The sequence below is a fragment of the Lepisosteus platostomus genome, chromosome 7, assembly GCF_059453375.1.
Source record: "Lepisosteus platostomus isolate fLepPlt1 chromosome 7, fLepPlt1.hap1, whole genome shotgun sequence".
Classification (NCBI taxonomy): domain Eukaryota; kingdom Metazoa; phylum Chordata; class Actinopteri; order Semionotiformes; family Lepisosteidae; genus Lepisosteus; species Lepisosteus platostomus.
This window is the reverse complement of record NC_142617.1, coordinates 6169878-6196329: the sequence shown is the minus strand read 5'-3', so window position 1 is coordinate 6196329 and position 26452 is coordinate 6169878. Positions and strand designations below refer to the sequence as shown.

General features: G+C 43.0%; 1 protein-coding gene across 1 annotated transcript; it reads left to right on the top strand.

Moving 5' to 3' along the window:
• The first annotated feature begins 1158 nt into the window (after window positions 1-1158).
• map6a (microtubule-associated protein 6a) lies at window positions 1159-21660 on the top strand. Its single transcript, XM_088638875.1, has 4 exons — window positions 1159-2491; window positions 12013-12226; window positions 15251-15456; window positions 21263-21660. Exons 1-4 carry the CDS (start codon window positions 1728-1730, stop codon window positions 21396-21398), a joined length of 1320 nt encoding a protein of 439 aa, XP_088495001.1. The 5' UTR covers window positions 1159-1727; the 3' UTR covers window positions 21399-21660.
• The last annotated feature ends 4792 nt before the right edge of the window (window positions 21661-26452 follow it).

Here is a 26452-nt window from a genome sequence, read left to right as displayed (position 1 = left end):
CGAAGTCGATACGAAATGGCACTTTATGTAATTAAACATTAAGTGTGTAGGGCTTTATGTGCAGAGCTGCTGCCTCCTGGGCTTGACTTTTGGGATACCTTCTGTGGGGAGTTTGCATGTTGTCTCTGGGTATACCCAGGCTTATTCCTGGTGCTCAGATGTCCTTCACTTGCCTAATAATCACGCTGGCATTTATGCATGTATGATCTCTAAATTGTGCCTGTAAGTGCTCTGCAATGGATCGGAGTCTCATTTGTCCGTGTTGAAGCCTTCTGAGCTCGGTGCTTCCAGGTTATTTACATTTGTGTTAGGTACTTGCGGTCAGGGTCATCTCTTGAAAACTGGCTCGGCCTCAGCAGGACAAAAGACCATATGGCACTCCTACAGCCGAGAGTATTTGGGAGGGTTAAGCGTTATGAGAATGGACCAGCGCCTGAAGACGTCCAAACCACCTGCTCACAGCTGGAGGGACGCATTGTCATTGAAATGAGGACCGCCTCTCCAGAGCTAAGTGGCCTTCTGCTTGCGCCTTTACGAAAGAAAAGATCAAAGGGTTCACACGTAACTCACTGTCTCGTGTATGCGCGTTCTTCCTCGCCAACCAGATTGACTTACCGCTATAAAGGCCGTTCAACACTCTATTAATAAAGCGATAAAGGATGTATATACTCATATGACTATATAATGTAGGGTTTAATATATATACAAAACATATTCTTTGGAAAATCACTGAACTATCCTACTGCACTGTATGTAAAAATCAATCTTCATGTGTTCTTGTCTTAATAGACGTTCAGAAAAACAAAGCTCATTCTGATCTAAGACAGTGCACAGTGCATTTACGCCTGACAAGAAAACACTGAAAAACAATACTGATTAAAAAAAAACACGGAAGAGAAGTTGAGACGCGTGTACTGAAGGAAACGATAGAATTATTATTTTTACACTGTAGAATTATGATCGATATAACTAAAATAGAATAGAATGCGGTAGAATCGAAAAATCTAGCAAAACAGAAATGCAAAATCTGAGCATATAGCGCAAGTATTAATTAATTATAATAAATTTAGCAAAGTATTAGTTAAAAGTATATGTCAGCACCTGTTAAGTTAGTGGTGCGTGGTACCTTATATAAAAACGCGCCACGATTGCTTTGATTATGTGCGTTTTTCGTAGCGTTCAGTAAATCAGTTTCCGAAGTAGCGGACCGTGGATTTCTTGCACTAAAGGGTTACACAGGAAGCGTCTCCACCCCCAGCGCTGTCCAGACGTGACGTGCTGACGGGGGCAGGTGATATTTCACGGCTCTGATGCGGAGCATCTTCTCGAGAAGCGGAGACGAAGCGGGCGGGGTCCCCAGTTCTCGCACGCAGTGCCATGGGCTCGACTGCACGGATCGGACACTGCTGAGCGCACTCAAGACCAGCAAGCGCGAAAGGGGGGAGAGGTTTCGGTTTGGGGGCCAGATTTTGTCGTAGAATTTCAATATGGATTGAACGTTTTGTGGTCTGGGGCGGATTACTATTCTACGGCAAGGTTTTGAAAATACCAGACGGACATATTTCGCTCTGAAAAGGCCCACTAAGGTGAGGTTGTTGTTTTTTTCCACTAGGAGATTTCGGATTTCAGTGCTCACTGCCGGCAGATTGGATTCTTAGATCATAAGATTTATTCGTTTTTATAACCATAGAATACTTTTCGATTTGCGGTATTTCATCGCATTCACTATGGCATGGCCCTGTATCACCAGGGCGTGCTGCATCGCCCGCTTCTGGAATCAGCTGGACAAAGCTGACATTGCGGTGCCTTTGGTTTTCACCAAGTATTCGGATGTGACCGAGATGCAGCACCTCCATTTACAGCACCAACAAAAACAGCCGCATCCCCAGGCGCGGGCTGAATCGGTCGCCATAGAAACGCAACCCTCCCTTAGCGACCAGGAGGCAGTTGCCAGGGCGACGCCCGCACCGGGAGCCCGAGCCGCCGCAGCCGCCGCTGAAGAAAGCCCGGGTGGGTCTGTTATGCGCCAGGACTTCAAACCTTGGAAAGTTCGCCCGGAGCCCAGCTGCAAGCCCAAGAACGAGTATCACCCGTCGGAGGCCCCTTTTAACAATGAAACGCAGTACCAGAAGGATTTCAAGGCATGGCCTATACCGAAAAGGGGTGACCATCCCTGGATACCGAAATCGAGCCCCTCGCCCTCCATAGCCGGCGACCGAGCTGCGGAGAAGGCGAAGCCCGCCCACGCACCTGCTGATGCTGAAAGCGGGCAGGAAAAAAGCGAGATAGCCGACAAGGTGCAAGAAAAGGAAATACTGTCTGAAGAGAAGCAAAGTAAGAAGAAGGTGAAGACAGTCACAGTGCCAGAGGGCGCCGGAAAGAAAGTCGCTGCCAAAGCGGAAGGAGCCGTCGCCGAGGGCAGAGGGAGGGCGGCGGCGGACGCGCTGAACAGGCAGATTAAAGAGGAGGTGGCATCTGTGAGCTCCTACAGGTAATGAGAACCACGGCTTGCGCATCTGCTTTTACATTGCGAAGTTGCATCTTTGCAGATTAACACTACCGAGGCGAACACCATTTAGGAAACTGCTGTCGTCACAAATTACAATCTCTCCACATTTATGCAACCCCATTCCCGAGTTAATCTCTTAGGAGCGAGGTGAGGGCCGTGGTTCTGTGTGAAGCGTTCATTCCAGCTCTCTCATTCCCTAGGGTCAATTGTAGCATCTGGTATGGTACTTCTGCACTGTGGACGTCCAGCTGAGAACATCGCACCTTGTTAAATCTGAGCTGAGGTTTCCAAAGGATATGTCCTGGAAGCCCACTGATATCTGTGCGAACGCACATCCATGTGCCACATCTTGCCATATCTTCAGTTGTCCACCCCCTGTTTAGTCATAGAAGACTTCACAAAGTTAATATCCAGAATGCGGATTTAATCTCTTTTCAAAAAAGGTCATTCAATCTTTTTAAAAAGAGGTGCAAATAACCTTATTACCCACCCTTACAGTGCAGATGTCTACAAAAAAACAGTTAAACTGTTAGGCGTTTTTTTTATCAATCTTCTTTATCAATCCAAATAAAAGGGATTTAACATTGCCAGCTTATCTGAAGAATTATTCATATACTTGGTGGACAACAATCCGCTACAGTTCGTCAAAGTTTGCAAATACAAAGGCTTTGTTGTTTCAAACATACATACTGACGTTTTATTTTCTTACGTTTCCTAAACTGACTGGCACTAAATTGCACTTCGTCTTCATCTAGAGCTACGGAAAAAGAGAAAGCACATTTATTCAGCAAGTGAAATGGATTTGATCAAATAATCGGGGGTCTAAGGTAAGGGTGGGTATTGATAAGTAGAAGTGACATGCATAGTTAATCAGATTAGCTGGTCCATTTTGCTGGCATCTGTCCACACTGACTCCATGCTGCGTCTGTGTCTCAGCTGCCTGTGTGAGATTCTCCCTCCTCAATAAAAACACAAATAAAACACACAACTGATCCTGCTTGCTTTGCATTTAAGCAAATGCACAAAAGCTGTGCTTTTCTAGGATGGCCGTGAAGCATATATATCGTATGCCATCTAATAACAAGCTAATGAAGATGTCTTTCCTGTCCTGTTGTGGCTTCCCCAAGACACATGACCTTGATGTGGCCTGAGTGTTTAATGATGATGATAGAAGGCTAATTCTTGATCGAGTTTTCTAAGCCTGTGTGGTGTTCTGATGATGAAGGTTGATTATTTAGCTACTAACTACCAAATGGCCTCCTCTTGTTGTAACCTCTCTTCTATTCGTATGATAGAAGCATGTTTCACTTGCTCTGCAGGATGAGGGTGACAAGTTACCTACGGTACCTCCCTTCTCTCTGTGGAGGGCAGTAGTGGAGCCTCTGATTCTGTTAAAGGTTCAACTATCTATCATGGTGTGCTTTTTCATTTCATGTCTTAATATTTCACACTCCAGTCTCAGATTTACCCATTTGTGATTTTTTAAGCCCTTAGTACCAGATGATCTGCTTTATTTTGTTGTGTTATACTGTAGCTACTATATGAGATTATGTGTGAGTCATCCAGTTATCAACAGATCCAAATTGTATATGAAAATATCTCTGATTTTGTAACACTTACAGTATGGTGTTGTTATCTTTTAGTCCTATTGTTTTTATTGCATCTCATATCATTAATAGTATTCCTTGTGTAAATAATAGTTTAGATTTTTCTCAAAGTTTGTTTTTCAATTTTTAAAGCTATTAAGATTTTCAAAATTGCATTGATTATCTTGAGAACCAATACTTGAGCTCAACTGCTTTGTGAAACCTAGGAGTCAGTGAATATTTTGAAAAAATGCCAAAGAAGAAAACATTATTAGGAGGAAATGGTAGAAGGGTGCTTCCTTACTCAGTCTCACCTGGTAGCAGGAAGAGCATGTCCGTTATTGACAGAGCAGTGAAAGCAACAGGTGTAGCAGCTGCTGTCAACAATTTAGCTATTGTGAGGCAGCAGGGAGAGACGTAATTGTGACATCCGGAGAAAACCCAGATGAACCATTAAATATCATGGCATGCCACGAAAACTCGGGGGTTTTCTGTGCTTGATCAAAGAGAAAACAGGTCAGCTGCGGGTTAATCTTTCCATGCGGTGCTGAAATTGTATGTGCAGATGGTTTTAATGTGTACCCGAGAACAGAATGATGTGAAATGACAGAGATCACACTAACAAAGAGCCCCCCCACACCCACCCCGACTGGCTAAAGAAACAGTCTTTTCTGATTTCTGTTGCTCTTTTTCCTTGATTTTCTAACCAAATGCCTTCAGAAGGGCTTCCTGCATTGTGTTCCATCTGATGTTTATGGGATTGAAAGGCCAGTGTTATTGCAGATTAAACAGAATGGGGGTATTTTATTGCTGTCGCTACTTGTTTGTGCAGTAAAAACTATTGTACTTGTATGGGGCAGCCTGTCTGGCAATTCATGAGTTAGATGCTGTATCTCTAGGACAAGTATTATTTCTTTTCAAACACGGGACATTTTCAGTAGCAATAACTGGAGTTTAGAACATTTCGTTCATATTCTACTGTACTGTGAATGGGCAACTTTACATTGTAAAAGTCCTCTTTGTTATAATGGCTCATTCTCCATGTTACCCAATTATTTTTCTGATGATCCTTATACTGTAGATTATCTTAGAAGATCTATTTCGCTCTAAATCTGAGTACAAAGCCTGCTCTTCCGCACATAGCGAACATTGATTCTATTTTAGAATGAGCTGTGAGGGCCACTTGTTTACATCTGAAGAATTACAGTATATTATAAAGTGTTTGCTGGAGACACTGTCCTCTGGTTAGTAAAGCAGTCTGGAACATCGGATGTTTTGCTTTTTGGCTCTTTATCTTGCAGAGTAAAGCTGTATCAGTGAGCTAATGATGTTGCTTTCCATACATTGTAGGATTTCTTACCTGGTGCATGTTTACATTTTGTAAGATAAATGGGTTTGACATCAAAAGGCCAGTATCCCAGTGTCTCTCCTCACCATACCCTGCAGTTATGTTGCAGAGTGAGCTAGCCTGAGCTCGAGGTGTCATTGTGTTTTACTGTACTGTGTGAACTGGAATGGCTCTGACTCTGCCTGTTAGGGAATAGTAGTGAGGACCCTAAACACTGCCTGGCTTCTCATCACTGAGCGTGAGGCTTGTGCCTCAGCGAATGCACTGATGCTCTGCCTCATTTATCACTCATATTCACTGGAAAATGAATTTTCCTAAAGCTTGCCATGGATGTGCAGCAGCTCTGGTCTCGCTGTCTCATTATATTTTCCCCTCTGTTGATTTTCCTTCGTTGTTTTCCAGGCCTAGATCGTGGTACGCTTGTGAGACCCAAAATACAGTAACAGGAGCATTATTGTCAGGTGTTTTGTCATCCTTGAATGCGATCAAAGAAAATGCCTCATCATCGTGAATGTAAAGTGAATTGTCGTGTTTGTGAACCTGTGAAGCTTTGGTACCTTCAGGAACTGAACAGTTAACTTCATCACATCTTGTAATCATGTCTGTCAGAAGGGATTTAGGGTACTTAGTGGATAGATTTCTAGAGTTATTTGATAGAGGCGGCAGACTCTCTAGTGTTGTGTTACTAGTTTCGAATATTCACTAAAGGATTTTCTTTCATTTCATAGATCCTGCACTTCTTTTGATCCTCCAAACCAAAAGTCTGTCGCTCCACAGGGTCTTGAAATACCTTTCCATCGGCACATCTGTTTCTTTCCCCTATTATGGCTTGTAGTTGAATGAAGAGTTCATTCCCTCTGCAGGAGTAATGTGTGTCTCTGGGTGATATCATTTCAGGTTTCTGATGCTGGCATAGAAAAATTCGCAGCTGCTCTTGAAATTTTGGATATAGTATAAAAATTCTTTTAAGGGGCTGAAGGAAAGCTTTTTCATGAGCTTGCACTTCTGTTTTGGAGTTTAGAAATGAAAGAAATCAGCAGTAACACCCTTTGACCCCTCCTCCCCACTGCTGGGGCTGAGGACAAATGTCTTTTCTGCACGTTTGTAACATTACAGCACAGCTTACAAAACTGTAACCTGGGAAAGTCTGAAGTCCTATTCTCTGCACAGTGCACCCTAGATGGTGTGGGTCTACAAACAGTACATGGGGAAAGATATTGGTTCCATTCCTGTCACATCTACAGTAGCATTACTGTAGTAAGCTGGATATCAAGCCTGAACTGGGACAGTGCAGGCATATTATAATTCTTTCATTTCACAGGCTTACTGCAGAGCAAGCAGAAACCACACTTGCTTTAGAGAAAGATGGAACCACAGAGGCCAGGCGGAGTCCTTCTAATTATGTGCAAGGATGAAAATGCCTGGTCTTTTTTCATTAAGGACACTCCGTAATGCATGTTGCAGGGGTTAATTATCCACCCCGTGATCTGCATTGCTAATTTGATAGATACAGGGTAGCTTGCCACAGCCGATGATGAGTGCTGAACCTTTATTGGGGTTCCAGCATTGCCTACAGCCGTGTTCCCGGATCTTTATTTCTTTTTTTATTTTGTTTTTGCGAGCTGTGATCGAACACAGCGTCAGATCAGAAAAGGCAGAAAAAGTTCCTGGAAAAAAAGCCCCCCCAGAGTAGCCAGGCTGTAGCCTCAGGGCTGAGAGGCTCACTTAAGCACAGCAAACGATTCAAGAGGTGGCAAGAGAGAACGGATGTCTAGGGAATAGAAGATGGGAGATTAATCCAATAAATTGATTCTCCTGCTCTTGTTGCTGCATTCAGATCTACCAGCTCGATGAAAATATAGGCCTTTAATTGTCTTTGTGATTGTGTCGGGGGGTATAGACTGATGCGGTCTCATGGGCACCGTCAGTCGGGGCACTGATATGAAGACAGAGCATAATGTTGTCAGTGCACAAAGGGAGTTTCACAGCATCAGCTAGATGAGCTCTCATCCCGACATTTTGAGAGTAAGGCAAACCCTCATTTTAAAGCTCTATTATATTTAAGTGACAAAAAACCACTGTGATCAGCTGTGCAGCAGTTTGGCCATGTGCTTCGTTTTACTTAGTGCTTGTGCAGCGTCATGCTGAAAAAGCCCTTCGCCATTATCTCTGTGCTGTGAAGAGAGAGAGCTTTAGGATGTATCTAACTTACTGTAGGTTTACGTACCGTCGCCTGTTCTCCTTAACACTGAGAACGTCGGTTTTCCATTTACCCGTACAAGTACCAAATAAATATTTGTTGAGAAAATCATATCCTTTCTACGTGTTTGTCAGTGATCTTAGGTCAATCAGTTGCCATTCCTGTTATCTGGAGATAATGTTTCTGAGAGATTTAAAAACATGGGATTCATCTGCAGGGCTGAGAGATGACGCAGCGTTTGATGATGAGCAAAATACCCAGGGTCCTGTTCACGCTCTGGTAACTTCTTGAATGGAAAAAAGCGGGCTAAACAACAGAAAGACAGAAAGGCCATCACTACTGTATGTCAATACAAAACGTTAAAGTAATTGAGCGTTGAATGTTTTTTTTTATCAATCTTTTGCCTTGGAATATTTCACTAAATGTCTAGTGATACATTTGCACCAATTTATACAGCTGGTTAGTTTACATTGGCACAATGTGGGGCAAAGTACCATATTCAAGGCTATAACAACACTGTCTCAGCCAGGATTCAAACGCAGGATCTTCTACAGTCCAGAACGCTGACCAGTGCTCCCTCAATGCCATTGACCTAGACTATACATGTCTATATATGTATGCTATCCATGTAATGGCAAGTTATAGCTTTGTATTTTTTTCCTGTGCTAGTGAAACTGGACATCGGTATTGATTAAGCCTAGCATGGCATCCTATTAATATGAGCAGCAGAGGGGAAAAAATCAATAGCAGAAAGGAGAGTCCTTTCTCTACGACAGAAACTAGGCTTTTGTTATTGGACAGGTCTGTGGTAGTCTTGTGTGTCCTGTTGTTGGGATACACTGATTCACAGATTCAGATTGGTGTTAGAATTTTGAATATGGAACCCAGTCCCATCTGTAAACTCTGACCTGGGATAAGTAAATACCTAATCTCCTCCATGAGTCTCTCCGACACTCTTCTCAGTTTATTCTGCCTGGCTGTAAAATAAAATATGACCTTTCAGCGTCTGATTTTGTACTAGCCTGGTCCTATACGAAGGCCTGTGAAGAAAACAAAGCATTCCCAGAGTAAATTATTTGATTTGTTCTTTTCATTTACGGTTATGTCTGTGGTTGTTCTCCATCCAGTTTGTCTTAAGCACTGCTCTCCCCTTTAGTTGCGTAAATGATGTACTCTGGCATCGCTTGCAAGAATAAAACAGTTCTAATAAATGAGGAGTCGGAGTTTCAGTGTCAGCAGTGCTTTTAAATCTTAAGTAGATAAAAGTGCTAGCCACAATAAAGCTGTAGGTTCTACTGTATTTTGGAATGTATGACCACTTCTTTATTTGCTATGCTTCTGAATTTATTTATTCCCATTGTATCCTTATCTTGGTACTTAAATGTGTTACTTAAATTACCTGATACATATAAATATCTCATTTATTTTATGTATGGAGATTATTAGGGCTACGTTAAAAATGGTAGACAAAAATACAGCGTTACAAGATTAGTTCAGTTCCAAATGAGACAAGGCCATTTATCCCCAAAGCCATTTGGTAGTTCGTAGCTAGTTGACTCAAAGATCTCCTTACACTTCTATGTACTGGAGTTTCCACGATTTGTGATTTGTCTTTCACTGTTATTCCCGAAGCCCATTGGAGTGACTTGGGATCCTTTATAACTACCTCTGCATATTGACCTGTTCGCACTTTTCCCAGTAACTTTACTTTTGGGATGGAATTCTCTCAGCACGTCAGTGGGACTTCATAGCAATGCGCCATATTCATGCTTGTACAGTACAGTGAGTGAAGCTGGAGAGCGTCTTACCTCTTCTTGTCGCTCCTCTGTGATTGCAGCAATAACCTTCCTGTGAAATCCTTGCCTGCTATTGCATACAGTAGCTTTTCTTCCAGTTGAAGAAGCTAGCAGCGGTGCTAATTATAAAGTGACCATCACAGAAAGCAAAGCCAGTGGGAGATTATTTAACGTAACAGAGGTCTGTAGCAGTGTTGTTTATTTGCACACACGCTCAACTAGATCCCACAGAAATGAGGCAGGCTACTGCTACAGTATCATTCAGCCTCTTGACCTTCAAAAGGGCATCTTGCTTTCACGGTGACAAATATTGCTTTTGTCTTTTATCGGTCTGTGAAAGGTTGATGACACATCTTAATGGCAGTAATATAAATGATTATATTAGTACTGCATTGCATAATATTCATGCAGTTGCTCTGGTAAGAAGATCTAAATCAATTAGCGCAAGAAAAGCTGTAGTGTGGCTTGCAGGGCATGTCTCACACACAGGCTACAGTGAGTTGGACCAATCGTGACAAACTGAAAAATTTTAGGCGGGTGGCAGTACAGTACATACTGTACCAAAGCAGTTCAGGTGGGTAGCTGCGTCAGCATGCGTAGTCTGCAAAGGAACAAGGAATAGGTTTATTCCCTGCTGAAAAGAGAAGAGAGAACTTGGTACATTCTGTACCAAGGCTTCTTCGTGCTGATTGTTGAAGAAGGCTGAATCTGCTTTAGGTCACCATGTCCTCATACATACTCTAGCTATATTTCTAACGTTTAATTGCTCTCGATGTTGAAAATATTAAGGGATATGACGTTATGTTGTTTTTGCCATTTTTTTCTGCTTGTGAAAACTGACCGCATGCCTTTCAAAAGTGAGATGACAGAATTTGACAGAAAGGAAATCATGCTCAGGTTTTCAATGAGCTGATAACAGCTGCAGTTACAATTAACATGTCTGTCTTTTCCTTTTATAGTTATACGGAGAAGGCAAGAAAACTGTGAGAGAAATGAATATACCAGTGTCAGCCAGGGGACATTGTGAATTGATGGTGATGCAAGCCTGCTTTAGCGTCTTACAATGCTCTAAAACGTCATGCAAGAGTGTTTTTTGACAGCTCTTGTGTATTGTGCTAAGTAATGTTTTTGCTTTGTTCTGTGACAGTATTAACAATTACTCTCTTGATTCTGATTAAGTGTTTTTTAAATGTGTTGGGACTTTTTTGGGACTGTCATGTGATCAGTTGCGGCCCATACTACAATTCTGTGCACCCTGAGAATTCATCACTGTGAGAACCTTCACAGGAAAGGAATGACCTGCAGAAACACAATACTGCAACTCAGATGCATGATAAATGAAGATTGCATATACAGTACAGTTATCTCATATTAAGAAGCTTAAATTCCATGGAAACCTTTAACCACAGCTCAATTCATGATCTTCATGCTCCCATGTCTCATATCTGGTGAATTATTAAAGAGACTACTCTTTATCTGATGGAGTACACATACTGTAGCTCATTCTGTATTTGCACATTACACTGGAATACTTGGGAAAGCATTAAAGACGAAGACCAGGGATGTGATGCTGTAAGAGCTCTTCTGTTTTGCATGGAATCCGATTTTTCATTCCAATACCAAAACAATGTGAGGATTTTGCAGGAATAAAACGCCCAGACTTCGATCACATGATGACAGGATAGCTAGTATAGAAACAATTCTAGTGTAGCTAGATTGTACTGCTATAACAGGAAAACAAGGACATATACATGTGAGGAATATTGATTTCCATTTCTTCTCTTTTTTTACTTTCGTCTCGGTTTACTGAAATCGTGACCAACAGACTAATATCTTAACTCTAGGTTTCGGTGTATTGATTTTGTCCTGCCTGTGGTTGGGCTTTCGCCTATAGCTTTACCAGGTCAATTCTCATAGTCGCCTACTTCAGTACTAGATCAGCAGACTGAACGCAAGATTTTCCTAACCCTTTGAGAACTCTAATATAAATAAACATTCCCATGCGGTTGCAAGGGCATTATGGTTCCATCTGGAGTGTTTCGGAGGGGATCTCTGCTCTGGCCGTGTTGTCTAAGGTAAATATTTAACAGCAGGTTCGATGTTCACTAAAATCCATAAGAGACAAAAATCTGAATTATCTGGGAAGTGTGAAAGACATTCTTCAAGCCTTTTAAAATGCACTTTGCAAGCACATGTACAAGAGGGCGTTTTGCTTTGATTGCCTGTCATCTGAATGGTTCAGCTCACACTCTTTGAGCAGTTGCATTCATACCTTGTAAAAATCACTTTACAAATTCAAGTTGAGACTTTTTTCAGAATATTGCAATGCAGTTCGTGCTTCACAGGTTTTTGCCAAAGGCTTCATCACTTCATTAAAAGGGACACTTAATGAAATAGGGGCTGCTACCTGCTCGGTACGGCGCTAAATACCAAAGATGCCTCAAGGTATGTCTTAGAAAACTGCAGAGACCCCCAGTTCACAAATCCATCTTTCCTGGTTACAGAGAAAGAGCGAGCAGAGCACGTGTATCTAAGAGCTGCTTACAGTGTTCCCTCTGGTTGTCCTCTGGCAGGAACGAGTTCAAAGCCTACGCGGACGTGAAGCCGGTGAAGCTTCATAAGGCCAGGGCTCAGTATCAGCCCCCAGACAAGAGGGCCAGTCTGGAGACCAGCTACAGCGCCACCTTCAGGGGTGAGCAAGGCAAGCGCGTGCCGGCGGACAACAAAGTCCTGGAGCGCAGGAGGATACGCAGTCTGTACAGTGAGCCCAGCAAAGAATCTCCCAAGGTGAGAGCGCTTTCCTGAGGGTGGCCCAGCACCCTGCCTACTTCAAACCTAGCCGGAGGACAAGCATGTCTAAGCAGCTATCAGTCCTGCTGTGTCCTCTGCCTTACGCCCTGCGAGCTGGGCAGGATGAATAGCTAAGACGAAGCTGGGTAAGTCAGATCTCTGACCATTCCCTTCGCTAATGAACTCGGCGTGCTACGGGGCCTTTGTTATCTGCTCTCCCCAGTAGACCCCGTAGACTCTTTTCTTGCACATCTGTGGAGGACAGTTCAGCGGGGGCTTAAAAAACAGATCAAAGCACCTGATGCTAATATAAACCCTGCAGCAATCACTACCCCTCTGCTGTCTGTCCTTGCCATCTGGGTCTGGATGTTTTCCCTTCCTGCCCTTTGATCAATCAGGATTGCTTCCTTGTATCCCTTTCTTTCAGTGCAACAAAAGGTGCTGCTACAGTATATCATCTTTAAATATATAGTAGGGGTTGCATAATAGCAGCTAATGCAATGCTCTTTGAATACTGTAGGTTTTGCATAAAGCAGCTAATACAATTTACTTATATACTATACAAATCTACACTGTTGTGCAAAAGTCTGAGACATCCAAAATGCAATCAAAGGTTACTACGTATTACGTACAGTATGTTATGAGCACCGAAAATTTACTCAAAGCCTCCACTAATGTATTCTGCTATTTTAACAGATTTATTTCTACAGCTTCAACTGTCTGAGTAGAAACCTTTAGCAATATTTAATTGAGTCTGATGAGACTACTCACAAACTTGAGCACAACAACTCAAGGTAAAGTAGACCTGATCAGCCAATATATACACTGCTATATATACAGTATATACTATATATCAATATATACATGAAGTGTTGTAGTAGCTATAGTAATCCATCACATCTAACTATCAGATTTAACTGCTTAAACTAAAGCTGACCAGAACACAGACTTGCTGTAAATTAGCCATTCTTATGCAGAGATTAAATACCACATTATATTAAATGTTCAGACTCTTTTTATGCATGTGTCTTTTTGGAAAAATAAAGTGGAAAAGATTTTGATTTTCGCAGTCACTGTTCATTCAAGACTGACTATCATGCAGATGAATAAGTTTGACTGGATGCGAAACCCACCAGAAGACCTCATTATTAAGAGAGCTTGGGAGAGCAGGTGTAGTGGCGGTGGGGCATCTGTAAACAGGTGCAAAGCATGCGTCACACTTGCACAGCTTGCACTGGTTCCAGCAGAGGCTATACACACACTCATAGCCTGTGTCAGGTCACAGTAGACCCCCTGTCGATCACCCCATTATGCTTATCAGCATAATGAATTTACATCTCATGTCTGTTCAATAACATGTCAGTGCAGCAGCTTAAAAAAGACAGCCATTTTCTTGATAATAAATGAGTTCTATGTGTGCAGTATCTTTTGATGGTTAGCCTGTATTTTTGAGGATGACACAGAAAGCCTTGTTGTCCATCACCATCATGGTACCACCACAAAGTCAACCAGAAAAGGATATTTTTTTAGAAAAACATCCCGAGTTCCTTAGATCTCTTGAGTTATAATCTAGCTGGACTCTGCAATACACAGATCATTAGACAGTTAGCCAGTTGTTCTGCAGTATTCTGCAGTGTTCTAGATGTTGCTGAATGTGGGTTTCAGAAATGCTGATCCAGCACTGTGTCAGGGCAGGGATTCTTATGCTTACTCACACTGATATAGTATTGCAGGGTAATACTGTGTGAATATATGTAGATAAACCTATTACCCACTGACCAACAATACTTCAGCTTTAGCGATTTGGTTGGCAAAATGAACCCTGGACTGAAAACAAGAATGAACAGGACCGATAGGACTGACTTGCCAGGGTTTGAAAGAGATCAACGCCCTCCAGTACGAACGAGGTACTCAGTGTGTCCAATCCATGGAACACGGCTGTTCCACTAAAAGTGGCGATGATTGACCGCAGTGTTATTGGCCAGGTAGCTGTTGTAGCCCAGCCATTTGCTTCAGTTCTACACAGCTGTTCCTAGTGTCGGATGTCCTGATTTCTTCCTCTGCTAACATTCATGTCCCTTTCACTGCACCCACAACTGCCCTTCTTTTGCCTTACATAAAATTAATTCCATGTCTGGAAACGCACCCTTTAAACTCACAAGAGAGTGTTGTTGTGCCTGTGTGTCGTGTGTTCACAGAGCCCCTCTTTCTCACTCTTAGTGGTCTCTGCCAAGTGGGACAGGAGCTGTATTCTAGATCCACTGTAGAATAAGATTGTGCTTTCCTTTTTCTTTGGTATGGAGTGGACCATCCTGGAACATTCTACTGTAACCCCTATGGCAAATCCCTGGTATCACAGGAGGGTCTTTTCCATTTACTGGCAGATTCAGTGCGAGAGACATTACCTCCATAGTCCCAGCTGAAGGTTGTTATCAGTTCCCAGGCAGAAAGGATGCACAATCACTGGTGGTGTGTGTGAGTGCTGGACCTGACAGACATCCACAGTGCTGTACTGTAAGCCACAGACCAGGTACTAGCAGTGATTGAGACTGAGGGTCAAAGATACATGCCATGACATGCCAGTAGCCTGCTGCAGAGCTCCAGCGCCGTGGTTCCACATCCGAACTGGTCCTGTTTATGATTCAGGTCCTGAATAAATACATTCTGATTCTGAGAGGCTAAACAGTGAATATTGAATAAAATAGAAAATGAGAGGAGAGAAGTTTATTCAGCTCTAAACAAACTAAAGATACTAAAGAAATGTCACTTCAATGTAAGCAGCAAAATTAAGTACATGATAACCTTTGACATTTAAGAAGAGACTTCCAGCAATTCTTCAATTCTGGGGTTCATCCACACCTCCGATTCTAACAGTTCAAAGGTTCTGATGCTCTAACAGTTCAGTCCAGGTACAAACCTGCGTGCCTGTCACGCAGTAGAGTGGTTCATGCTGTCTCCTGAGGTTCCAGGGCAGCACATACAGAATCAGAGACTTAAAAGGATCTCCTTTTGCCCCTCCAGGTGGAGAAGCCTAGCGTGCCACGCTCCAAACCAAAAAAGACCACAGCAAGCCATAGCAAGCCCGTGAAAAAGGCCAAAGAGAAGCAGATCAGCTCGGGCCGCAGCACCAAGAAGAAAGAGCAGGAGAACACCGCAGAGTCCAAGCCAGAGGAGGGGGACAAGGAGAAAAGTAAAGAGATCAACAACAAACTGGCTGAGGCTAAAGAGTAAAAATCATTGCACTTTTACTTTTCTTTGGGGGGAGGGGAAAAAAGGCTGCAAAAATTAGTTAGAGGGTTCTCACCTCCCTTGCCCTTTCTCTCTCCTTTCCGTTTCTGTGTTCTGAAAACCGAGTCAGTTCTGTTAAATGCCAGGGTTTGCCATTACATGCTGCTTTGCCATGGCCGGCTTACATCAGATGCCATAAGTGATGAAGCACTGAACTCCATCCATTCATACCTGGTTCCATTCTCCCGTTTCCATGGCTACCCGCTGCCTTGTCAGCCAGTGGCTGCTTTGCTGTGAGACAGCCTCTGCATGCAAGCCGCTGCAGCAGCAGAGATGACTGGGGCGTGGCTCATCAAAGACCCTGGACAGGAAACACAACCAACAGCTTCCTGTGAAAGGAAAATAGGTACTCTATAAAAATGAAGATCTGAGCATTAAGAGGTTCACGTTCCGTTGACACCGAAAAGGGGCAAAGTGCTCGAGTGCTGCGTTATTTGAGATCTTACTGACCTGTGGCAATGTAATGTTAGCGCCCATGGTCTCAGTCCCTGCCGCTTTCTCATATCCTATAGACACCTGAATGCCTCAACAGAGAAGACAAGGGCTGATCAAAAACCCGAAGACCATGACTTACAAAAGCTGTTCGTTCTGGGACACTTTCCCTGGTGCTCCTGTCTTTCAGCCTGACGGGATGCATGCATTTGTATTAGACAGCTGCGTACAGATGTATTTCACATTTACTGTTTCACATCTTCCCTCACGATAACATTGGTTTTTACTGTGGCACCAAGACACGGGGATTGGTAAAAGCACTTGCGTGATGTTTTAGGAACAGGGAGCAACCTGTATACTGTATGTTTGTGAGCTGAGTGCTCCATTACATGCTGATGAAACGCTAGTCAAGCTTCAGAAGAGATGTAATGGTCCTTCAAAGGCTTTGGCATTGACGTTGATGTCTTCCCCCATAAGGGCAGGCCTCATTGATTTCTAGAACTCAAAACAGTGTGTGCAAAAAGATGCGTCTCCCTGTCCCATAGCACTCACCCAAAGCACTTCATCTCAGCTACAGTAGCTTTGCCCCTTTCCCTTCAAACAGAATTAAAAAAACATACATGGCTCTCTCTACTCCTTAGCACCAGCATGACTTTATCCCAGAAAGAAGGATATTTTAGTTGCCTCTGGTTTCTGGATTTGAATATATTCCATTATATGGCAGGTCACCTAAGGATTAGAGTTAATGGGTGATATCTGGTTCCGCCAATCTGGTTGCTAAGAAACCAGCGGACGTACTGTAATATGATAACCTGTTACCACATGGGAGGATTTCCTCTGGGCATTGCTGTGGAAGGCTCTGCTTTTTGAAGAGTGTCTGTAGCTATAATAATAACATGAAGGAAATGCTTGGTTAGTATCATAGTTTATGAAAAGTAGTCTGATTTCTACTACAAAAAGGCAGAACACTATAAGACTACTAAACATAAAAAGTGCACAGTATCATCATGTTCTGTACTTAAGGCTTTTAGACAAATAAAAGGCCAAACCTTGACAGGCATTTCAGTGGCTCTTCCATTGAAACTCTCTGTCCATCTGCTAGACATTCTTCAGTAAAAGGAGAGATACTGGTGAAATGCAGCCTCCACCTCTGGGACAGGTCCAACTCGCGCAAACCAAAGAGACTGTCTAAACAAAACAATCTCTGCATGATGGGGACCAGTGGGGACGTGAACACTATTCACAATCCAAAGGAGAAAGACGTCATACACAACGTTCGCAACACGGTTCTCCAGTTCCTAAGTATCCAAGCAGCTTTCAGTTAAATACATAACATCTTTTATTTTAGCGGGAGCCGACATGCACTTGAGTTCGAACCCGGGTTGAAAGAAGAGGAGGCTAGGACCAGAGTGGCTTCCAGTTAACACGCGTGTCACACGCAAGGTAACACACATAAAAGGAGGACAGAAAAGAAAGCAGATCCTCAGCAGCCAGTGGCTTGTGAAGAACTAGACCCTAAGAGCTCCCGAGCCTGCCTAGGGGCTGAACCAGCAGTCGGCACTCCCACTCGGAAAGATGGGAAAGACACTGCTGGACATCGCGTTTGTGAAATACCTGAGTGACCACCACCCAGCACAAAACAGTGAGCAGGCCTGAGTGGTCAGTTTTGTTTTGTGCAAATAATGAATAATTATTCTTGACCTCGGAACATATTAAAATGGCCCTGTGGTGCAGTGAGGAGCCGAATCCCCTTTTCTGTATTTATCGGCCTTTGTATGATGACCTGCTCGTTGTTTCTGCTTCTAAGGCAGCTAGGAGGTCCTTGCTGCTTCACGCATGTACTGACAGACACTGGCATTTGGGAACCGATTCTCTGTACTGTTAAATTCCACCGAACGTTCATTCAGGGAAAAGTTTCTTTTCACAGAAAAGGGATATATTTATAATTGTACATCTGCCAATAGTCAATGCTGAAACAAAAAAGTATCCCTTTAAAAGTGATAGCGATTCTATTAGTGCTCCGAATGTGTGTATTTGTTCTTTCCTCTCTTGATACTTAACCAGCCTTGCAAAGGCCCAGGTTTCTAAGTTACTCTTTCAACTGGGTGAATTTGTCCATCCTATCGTGTGTAGCCAATATTTGAACAACGCAATGGTGAACATTTAGCTTCTATAGGGTACTGATATATTTCTTAACTGTTTTTGCTCGACATCTTAGACCAAGCAAAATTGAATTACAATTGCTGACCCCCATGCTAACACATCTGCCTCTATGGACCTTCATGCCATTCATTACCAATCAGACAGGCCTCCAGCTCATCATCCAGTGGCCCAGAGCTGTGAAAACAGGGTTGTACAAGAGACAATGCTGTGGTCAGTTCAGTGTGCTGTGGAGGAATCTAGGCTAAGAAATGCTTTCATCAGGCCACCATTCCCGATGCACTGAAGCAGATGCCTGCTCAAATAGACTGCTGCTGGTTTTGACGGCATCACAGAGGTTTCAGAGTTGGGAGCAAATTGTGGGAGACGAGTGTGAAGTGTAACAGAGATGCTCTAACGCACTTAAATTGTCTCCAGCAGAAGCTGTGACTGGGGAGGTTAAGGCACAATTGTATTGTAGGAGATCTGCGTGGCATTTAATCCATCATGAAAATAACCCACAGATGACCTGTGGGTTTGTATAAAACCGCCCCAGTTAGCCATAGACACCATTCTGTAGAAAACTGGGCCATTTCTATAGTAACCTTCAGGGTACTGTTATAAGGGATGATCCTCGTCTTTAACATGAAATCTTTTGTTAGACTCGCATGCTTGAGAGCTGCAGTTCATCTCATTTGTCTGTGAGTCCTTACAGCCACAATGAAATCGGTGTGGAAGTTACCATATCTCAGGAGGGTGAGAGCCGCCTGACTAACATTTTGCAGCTGTGGGCTTGTTGCTTATCACAGATTGTCCATGTAATGTGCTGAGCACACCACACTTGGTGCTATCTCTCATTCATGCTGTCCGTATGAGAAAGATACAAAACGGAAAAAGTCATGTACTGCAAAATACCTGATTGTGATGTGCTTGTGTGTTCTCTGCCTGCTCTTATTTATTGAAACTATTAATAAATGCAAAAGCAGAACAAAAGTGTGTCGATTCTTTTATTAATACAGGGCATTGCATCAGAGATGCCATATTCAAGGGAATTGGGTTGGAAACTGCGCAAACTGCTGTTGTTGTCCAAGAATCCACATGGAAGAGAAGGCGGTGTGTCAAACAACGACAGCCAAATTTAGTATTGTATTTTTAGTCTTTTTCACAAAACAAAATGAATGCATTCTGGCATAAGTTCAAACATCCTTTAATGGTGCTGCATATTGTAATCTGTCACAGTAAGATCTGAGAAATATATTTTGCAACCTATCAAATATATTTCAGGATTTCACTGGTGTACATCACAATATGTTTTTGTTTTGAAGGATGTATAGGATTTTATTCCAGAAAAATACAGCTCATGCTTTGTCTTTAAAAGCCTATTAATTAATCGGGAGCCTTGTATTGCATTATATTAGGTAGAACAGAAACCTCAGATGATGACCAGGTTTTATCAGATTCAGATGGGGAATCAGGTGAAGAACAGGCAGTTCTCAAAGAGCTCTCACCATGGGTAACCGCACTGTAAAATGTGAAACATACAACACGTGTGGAAAAGCCCGAACTCATGAAGCACGTTTTTGACTTTGTTAATAACAGTGAAGTTTTCTTTGTTTTGGGGATGAGGTTCCAGTTGTATTTAATCACTTTTATATTCCCTAAAAGTTATGTGTTACAACAGAGTTTTTCCATTTGCCTCCATCTTGCTTTTTGGGTTAAGTCATTTAACATTTCGGGTGACATGAACCAGCCCAGCAAAATGACACAAACAGTTAAGAACCATTATAGAGTGAGTCCTAATTCACACCTTTTTACTCAAATTGCACTTTTCATTTAATATGAAAGGATATTTTTAATGCATGCCACAGAGTCTACAGGTATTCCTCAAATTAAAACCACATGGACATTCACAGAGTATACATTTCTATAACATTGCGATGTGACCTTTGAAGATTTGTTCGTGTGTTTCTCTTCCATATGGAAAACAGTAGAGTGCAACAAGTTTTTTTATTGCTTGCGTGCTTGGTTGTTTTTGGCAGCATTCCTCTGAGAAGATTTTGATATATACAGTATATACTATTTTGATACCTTTGATTTCTTAGCTACCAGATGACTATTTATAAAAGTGGTGGTAAAACAAGGCTAGCAGAAATCACAGCAGCATAATCCACAAGTATAGATGTGCAATATTACAGATCAAAGCTATCACTTTATTTCCTAGCCATTTTAAAAAACGGTGCTGAAATCTTAAATGGGCTCCGTTGCACCTGTCACGTTTGGTAATGCTAATCATTTCATGAAGAGTAATTCAACCAAACGTGACAAAACGCAGCATTTCCAAATGTGATGGGCTACTGTACAATTATGATAATCCTACTCTCTCTGAACTAATTAAGTGGTCATTTACAGTATCTCTGATATTTTAATTTGCTGTTTTGTATTTTGACATTTTTGTTATCTTGCTAACTATATCTCCGTGATATCTATTTGGATTTGTGTCCAAAGTAAGTGGATCTATAATCAGATATGATTTCAGATTAAGTTCGGCTTCATTTATCTTAATTACAGGATGTACTCGAAAAATATTCTTGAACACCCTGTGACTTTTGTAATATCCCACCCCCGATAAGTTAAAATGAACAAAACATAAACAAATCTAGCATATTAGTCTATTTTGAAACTTTCAAGGTCTTTTTCGGTTAGATTTTGCAAGTTTTTAGAAACAATATTAAACATATACATAACAGCTCTTTCCGAAACCTAAATTAATTAGGTTTCGCACCTGATTTGTTTTTTTTTTTATATTTTGCTTAATTTTGGGACTACAAATTGATTTTTTTTACTTTAAACCTTAATGAGAGTGATTGTCATAAGGGAAGATAGCCCGGAAAGATGGTAAGGTGAACTGTGCGCTACAGCTACTGTATTTTTATTTGCTTTTCTTTCTTGCAAAGCTGCCTAAACGACTCAAACAGTGTTGAAATGTACGGAAAAAATGCGCAAGACACGGAAAACGGACATCCACTTTGGTAACGCCAGCAAACGTTTAAGACGCTCAGACTGTGCGTTTGAGAAGTCACAGGGTTTTCAGTGCTGACCTGAGTGCTGAACGCCACGTTCCTGATTGAACGTGCATGTCGTCTTCTTTGTACTTAACTCTCTGTCGCTTTTTAGAGAACCCAAGGTTGAGGTGTGTGGATCCGGTGATCATTCCCAGGGTGCCGTTGGAGGAGAGCCGGAACCACAGGGAGAAAGACCAAGACCGCGAAGAGGTAGTGGAGTCGTGCGCTTTGCACCTGACGTGAAATAACCGATCTTGTGCTGAATCAAACATCTCTTAAATACGCATGAGAAATCTGTGTTCCCGAGACGTCCGCACTGGCAATCAGTATGATCGATAAAAAAGGTGCTATGTTTAGTTGATAACATGCCACGCATTAAAAAAAAATGAATATGCGTGTTTTATTGTGAATTATATAGAAATGCTTCACCGCAAAGTGCTTCTTTATATCAGTAATAATGTACAGCCATTACTTCAAGTGCTAATAAAGTAAGGTTGATAAAACTCTGAAGATTTTTGTGTTCGTTGCCTTTTCTCAGAAATAAAGACCCTAAAACAGATTAAGATGAATACATGTAGAAACGTTTCAATCAGCCGCCATATCTTATGCATTTCTTAAGTGTCAGATACAGTATTTAGTCCTGTTGAGACTCACTTTTTGGAAAACAATTTGTTACTTATGTATGTGCATATTATGGTCTGTGTATCCAGCATCCAGGTGGGGCTGCTGTTTGGTGGAAGAGAAGAGTCCCCATTACCTGTAAAGAGCTTTGACTGGAGTTTCTAGGAAAGCGCTGTATAAGTGTAAGGATTATTATTTAAATTCCTGCTGTAATTAGATTTAATCCTGACACCCCCTCATCATTTTTGCTGAGTGTGAGGGTGTCCCAAAACGATGAGGTTAATTCTCGTTGAGACCATCTGGTAGCTAGACATCGATCGAGTCCTGTTTTCAGTAACCTGTTATAAGAAACAGGAAAAGGAAAAAAGTCAGGTATACGAAAGGCGAGCTCCGTTTCAGGTGCTGGTGCAGGGCGTGCTTAATTGAAGCTGAGAGAACGAAAGGCTAATTAATCAAAGGCCTCACCCTGGGCTCATCGCTACCATCTGTTCATAGAGAGCAAAGCAGGTCTGGCCGCCTTTGTTCTGCCCTGGCTTGTTTTCCAAGGCAGAGCCTAACCGCTCAGTTGTACCGAGTCTTTCGCCCGACAGATTCGGGGCCCTGTGCACAGGGGTACACTGCTCTGTACAGTCTGCCCTCCCTCTCCCCCACCCCCACGCTTGCTCGGACCATCCCTCTCTCCCTCACGACAAAGCCATTCCGTTGGGTTCACGTGTCAGGTGCGCAGGGGCGATGAGATGCCGATTTGCTCCAATACAAAGACATTCAGGGCGTCACCAAAAACACAGAACGGCGGCAGCAGCAACACGTGAGAGAACATACTGTACAACCTAAGAAAAAAAGGCCAGACAAGCAGTGTGAGGGAAAAAAAACATCAGTGTGAGCCAGTGGTGGGGGTAGAGTTCAGTAATCTGACAGCTTGAGGGAAGAAACTGCCTCTGAGTCTGGACGTGTGTGCCTTTATGCTGCTGTAATGCTCACCAGAGGGAAGAAGAGGAAGAAAGGTGAGAAACCAGGGTGATCGGTATCTTTAGCAAAGCCGGGGAAGCCCTGGGGAATGTGGATGTTCTGTCTGTCATCAAGGTGGGCCCAAGCGTTGTTTTGCTTTGCCGAACAGTTAACATACCCCTCCGGGGAAGAACCGAACATGGATGAGAAGAGTAGCCACCCGTCTTCAACAGAGACGCCTTTCTGACCTCCCTGCAGAGAAACAGGAGCCCATTTCTCCACCGTCGAGACCAGTGGCACTGACAGAGCTGTAACACGCACTCCTGCCTTCCCCCTCTTGTCTAACTCTCAGTACTCTCCCCTTCCCAGTCCCGGTTCCCTAGGAAACCTGGTTCTGCCGTTCGTTGTTTCTGGGACACGGTTCTTTCATTGTAAAAGTCACGTCAAGGCAGCCGGGGTTTTCAAATGACACTCTTGACAGGCCGCTCTGACAGCATCCCCCCGAGATGTCTCCCCTCCCAACGCTCGATCCAGCTTCCCTGCAGAAGAGGAGCACCGAGAAACTTTCAGCTCCCCAAGTCTCACAGGCCATTTGGAGAATTTGTCTGGCCTGGCCTTTAGAGGAACGAATTAAACGGCCCTTTTCTGGATTTAGACTTCACAATGTGCGCCTCTGATTTTTAATCGCATGGAAGAGGTTCTACTGTGTAGCCGTACGATACTGGCTTTAAGACTTTCAGCAAAATATGGAAATGAGACTGTTTCCTATCAGATATTAATATTTAATCTGCATATTAAATTTTCAGAGAGATTATATGCGCTGGACTGACTGTCGACTCTGCTTCATTAAGCTCGTGTTATGACGTTCTATAGAGATCTGGCAGGTGTGCATCTGTCAGTGTGGCTTCTCATTAGAGGGACCCCAGACCCTTTCTTCTCCATATCTAAGGGCTCTGTTCATTCAGAACATATGTTAACTGTCAGGCAGTGTATGTAATTTGATAATTCTGGATTCCAAGATGGTAGATGACTAGCAAACAAAGTGAATTCAGATTTGTCTGTACCCTATACAACAGTATTTATGCTAAACTGTATATATAGATTGTATCAATTTACTGCGGTGCAGAACATTATTTGTCTGTGATTAGATGGCTTATTTAGACATAAAACATGGTACAGTATCATTCTATTGATCAGTAGATCAATCTAGCACATGTCCTCCAGTTGTATGACGTCCTCTTCTTTCCTGTCCTTCCAACATAGTTGACAGTCAGTGAACCCCTGCCCTCATATGTGCTAACAAATGCTATTTGGAAAAAGGAAATTCATTCTGGTAGCAGAGGAGCTGTTCTGGAGTACACAATCACACTTTTCTTGGAGCCTCACATCTCAATTGCCACAGTCATTTTTTTGGTAACCTTCAGTTGACTGGTGGTCCTGTCTGAGAGGCTAGCACTGCTCTACATGCTTTTGAAGTTCTCTACTAGCGGAAAGAGTGTGTGTGTGTGTGTGTGTGTGTGTGTGTGTGTGTGTGTGTGTGTGTGTGTGTGTGTCGTGTAACATCATCCTACACCACTGACGGATGAAGGGCATTAATCTCAAATGGATGCTCAATTTGTAGCACATAAAAATTGATGGGCCCAATGGAAAATCCTTTCCTTTCAAAGATTAAGTGGTAACCAGAGGACAGTGATGTCCAGCTGATGTAGTTAACTGTTCTGAGGATTCACAGCAGTTCTTTGTGTGTTTGATTCCAGCTCATCCATGTCTGCATTGTTTCCTCTCTGCTCATAGCACTACCCTACACCCACTGCCACCCCCACTCTGGCATTGCTGGAACTGAACCAACCCAGGTCCCTGCTGTACACCTCCAGCTAACGGGGAGAATAAAGCCTGCTCACAGGCTCTCCTCTGTGGGGTCAGGTTGAATGTTCCTGTAGGTTTCAGGCAGACGTTGTTGAGAGCCAGGGAGCAGAGCAGACGTTAAGACATTTGGCTAGTTAGACAGAACGCACGCTGTTAGAACTGGCTTAAGCAAAGAGTCGTTCCTTTTTGAAGCATATCCAATGTACATCCTCCTAATGAAAGGATAGCTTGACATCCGAAGCGTTCTGCTTGTCATATTCACAGAGTGAGCCCCCCAGCTCCAGTGAGAGAGCCCGGTCATCAACCTTCTCTGGAGGGTGACCACAGCTCTTGTGAGGAGTGCAAAAGGGTGAAGCACTGGGGTAGCCATTGTGCAACAAGGCCAGGATACTTTGACCAGTCAGAGCTCACCCTCACTTCCAGAATCAGAGGTGGCCATTGTTGTGCCTGTAGTGGGGAAGAGAATGCTTCACACACAGAGAAAGAAAATCGTCATTTTTATGCCCTGCTTCTGCTATCTGGGTCCCACAGTACTCCTTCATTTTCTCTCTCTGGCAAGTTGTTCGTTTGTGCTACGTGGCTCAATTTAAGCACCTGCCACCTGCAGTAGGTCTCTCGTGTTCGGGCTGTAGAATCCTAACAGCAGTCGAAACAAGAAACCTTCCTGTATTCTTGAGCCATATCTTTACTCACTGTCTTCAGGAAATGATTCAGACAGCACACATACACCATAGCAGCCAGCTCTAAGACCAAACTACATCTTGACTCATTATAAATAAAATTAATATTGATTTTCTACCTTTCATCTGCTCATCTGAGTGGTTAAGATATTCACCATGGGGAGTCATTATGTTGAATGGGAAAATATGAATACCTCATTATTCCTCCTGAGTATTATTTGTTCATCTCTCACTCAGCAGTGACAAATGAAGGCCTCTGCACAAACACACCAGGCAGGCTGAACAGAAAAACACAGGGGGCTGTGACTGTCACTTCACGTCAGTGATCCAGTCATCAAACTAAAGATGCTGAATAATTTAGTGTTCAAAGTGCACTGCTGTGTTTGAAGATCTGTATAAAATATTGAACATCTTGAGGTTAGGTTAATATGACTAAAAGCTGCTCCAGAGAAGTCAGCATTCTTCCTTAAATCCCAGATCTCTGAAGCGGGTTCATTCAAGACCTTTGTCAAACCTAACAAAAGTGTTATTTCCTCTTGGGAAACCGATGATTAAAGATGTAATTATGTGGGTTACAAAAATACGGGCCAACTGGTTATGACCAAGGACGAAGTCTTTCTATGGGACAACACCATTTTTTTTGTTGTTGTTGTTTTCAGTCTGATCCCACTGTGGATTGTTAGTGTTGCTTAAAATGTACGAGAAAGGTTTGAGATTTGTGATGACAAAACTTAAACGATGTGAATTTTCCGAAATCCGCCGGCAGCAAAGCAACATGCGAGCAGTACATTGAGCACAGCGCAGGTGGGAGGAGCCGCGGCGAACAGCGGTCAAGGTTGACGCCCCAATCTGAGGAGCGGGAGGGCAGACCCAGTGAGGCTAGCGAAAACCGAAGGAAACAAGAACAAATGCCCCCCTATTTAAACGGGGTCCATCCTGGGAGAAAGACCCGCTCGAGACAGCGGAATCCAGACTGCAGCCTGTCAGATAGGGAAAGTCCAGTCTGGAAGAAAAGGCCAAAAATAAAAAGATCAAAACCCGTCCCGGTGGTGGTGGTGGTGGTACACAGCGGAACATGAGAGGAAAGGTTAATCCTGCCCTGGTGGAGAGGGCAGAACAGGAGGAGGGGGGGAATGAAGGAAAAATACGGCTCACATCACTATCCCGTCCGGGACTACAGGGCGAAA

What these genes read in the sequence shown, in the direction of transcription:
- map6a (XM_088638875.1), top strand. Translation starts at nt 1,728, where the DNA reads ATGGCATGGCCCTGTATCACCAGGGCGTGCTGCATCGCCCGCTTCTGG. An exon ending in CCAGCAAAGAATCTCCCAAG is followed by an intron (nt 12,227 to 15,250) that starts GTGAGAGCGCTT and finishes TTGCCCCTCCAG; the next exon opens with GTGGAGAAGCCTAGCGTGCC. An exon ending in AAACTGGCTGAGGCTAAAGA is followed by an intron (nt 15,457 to 21,262) that starts GTAAAAATCATT and finishes GTCGCTTTTTAG; the next exon opens with AGAACCCAAGGTTGAGGTGT.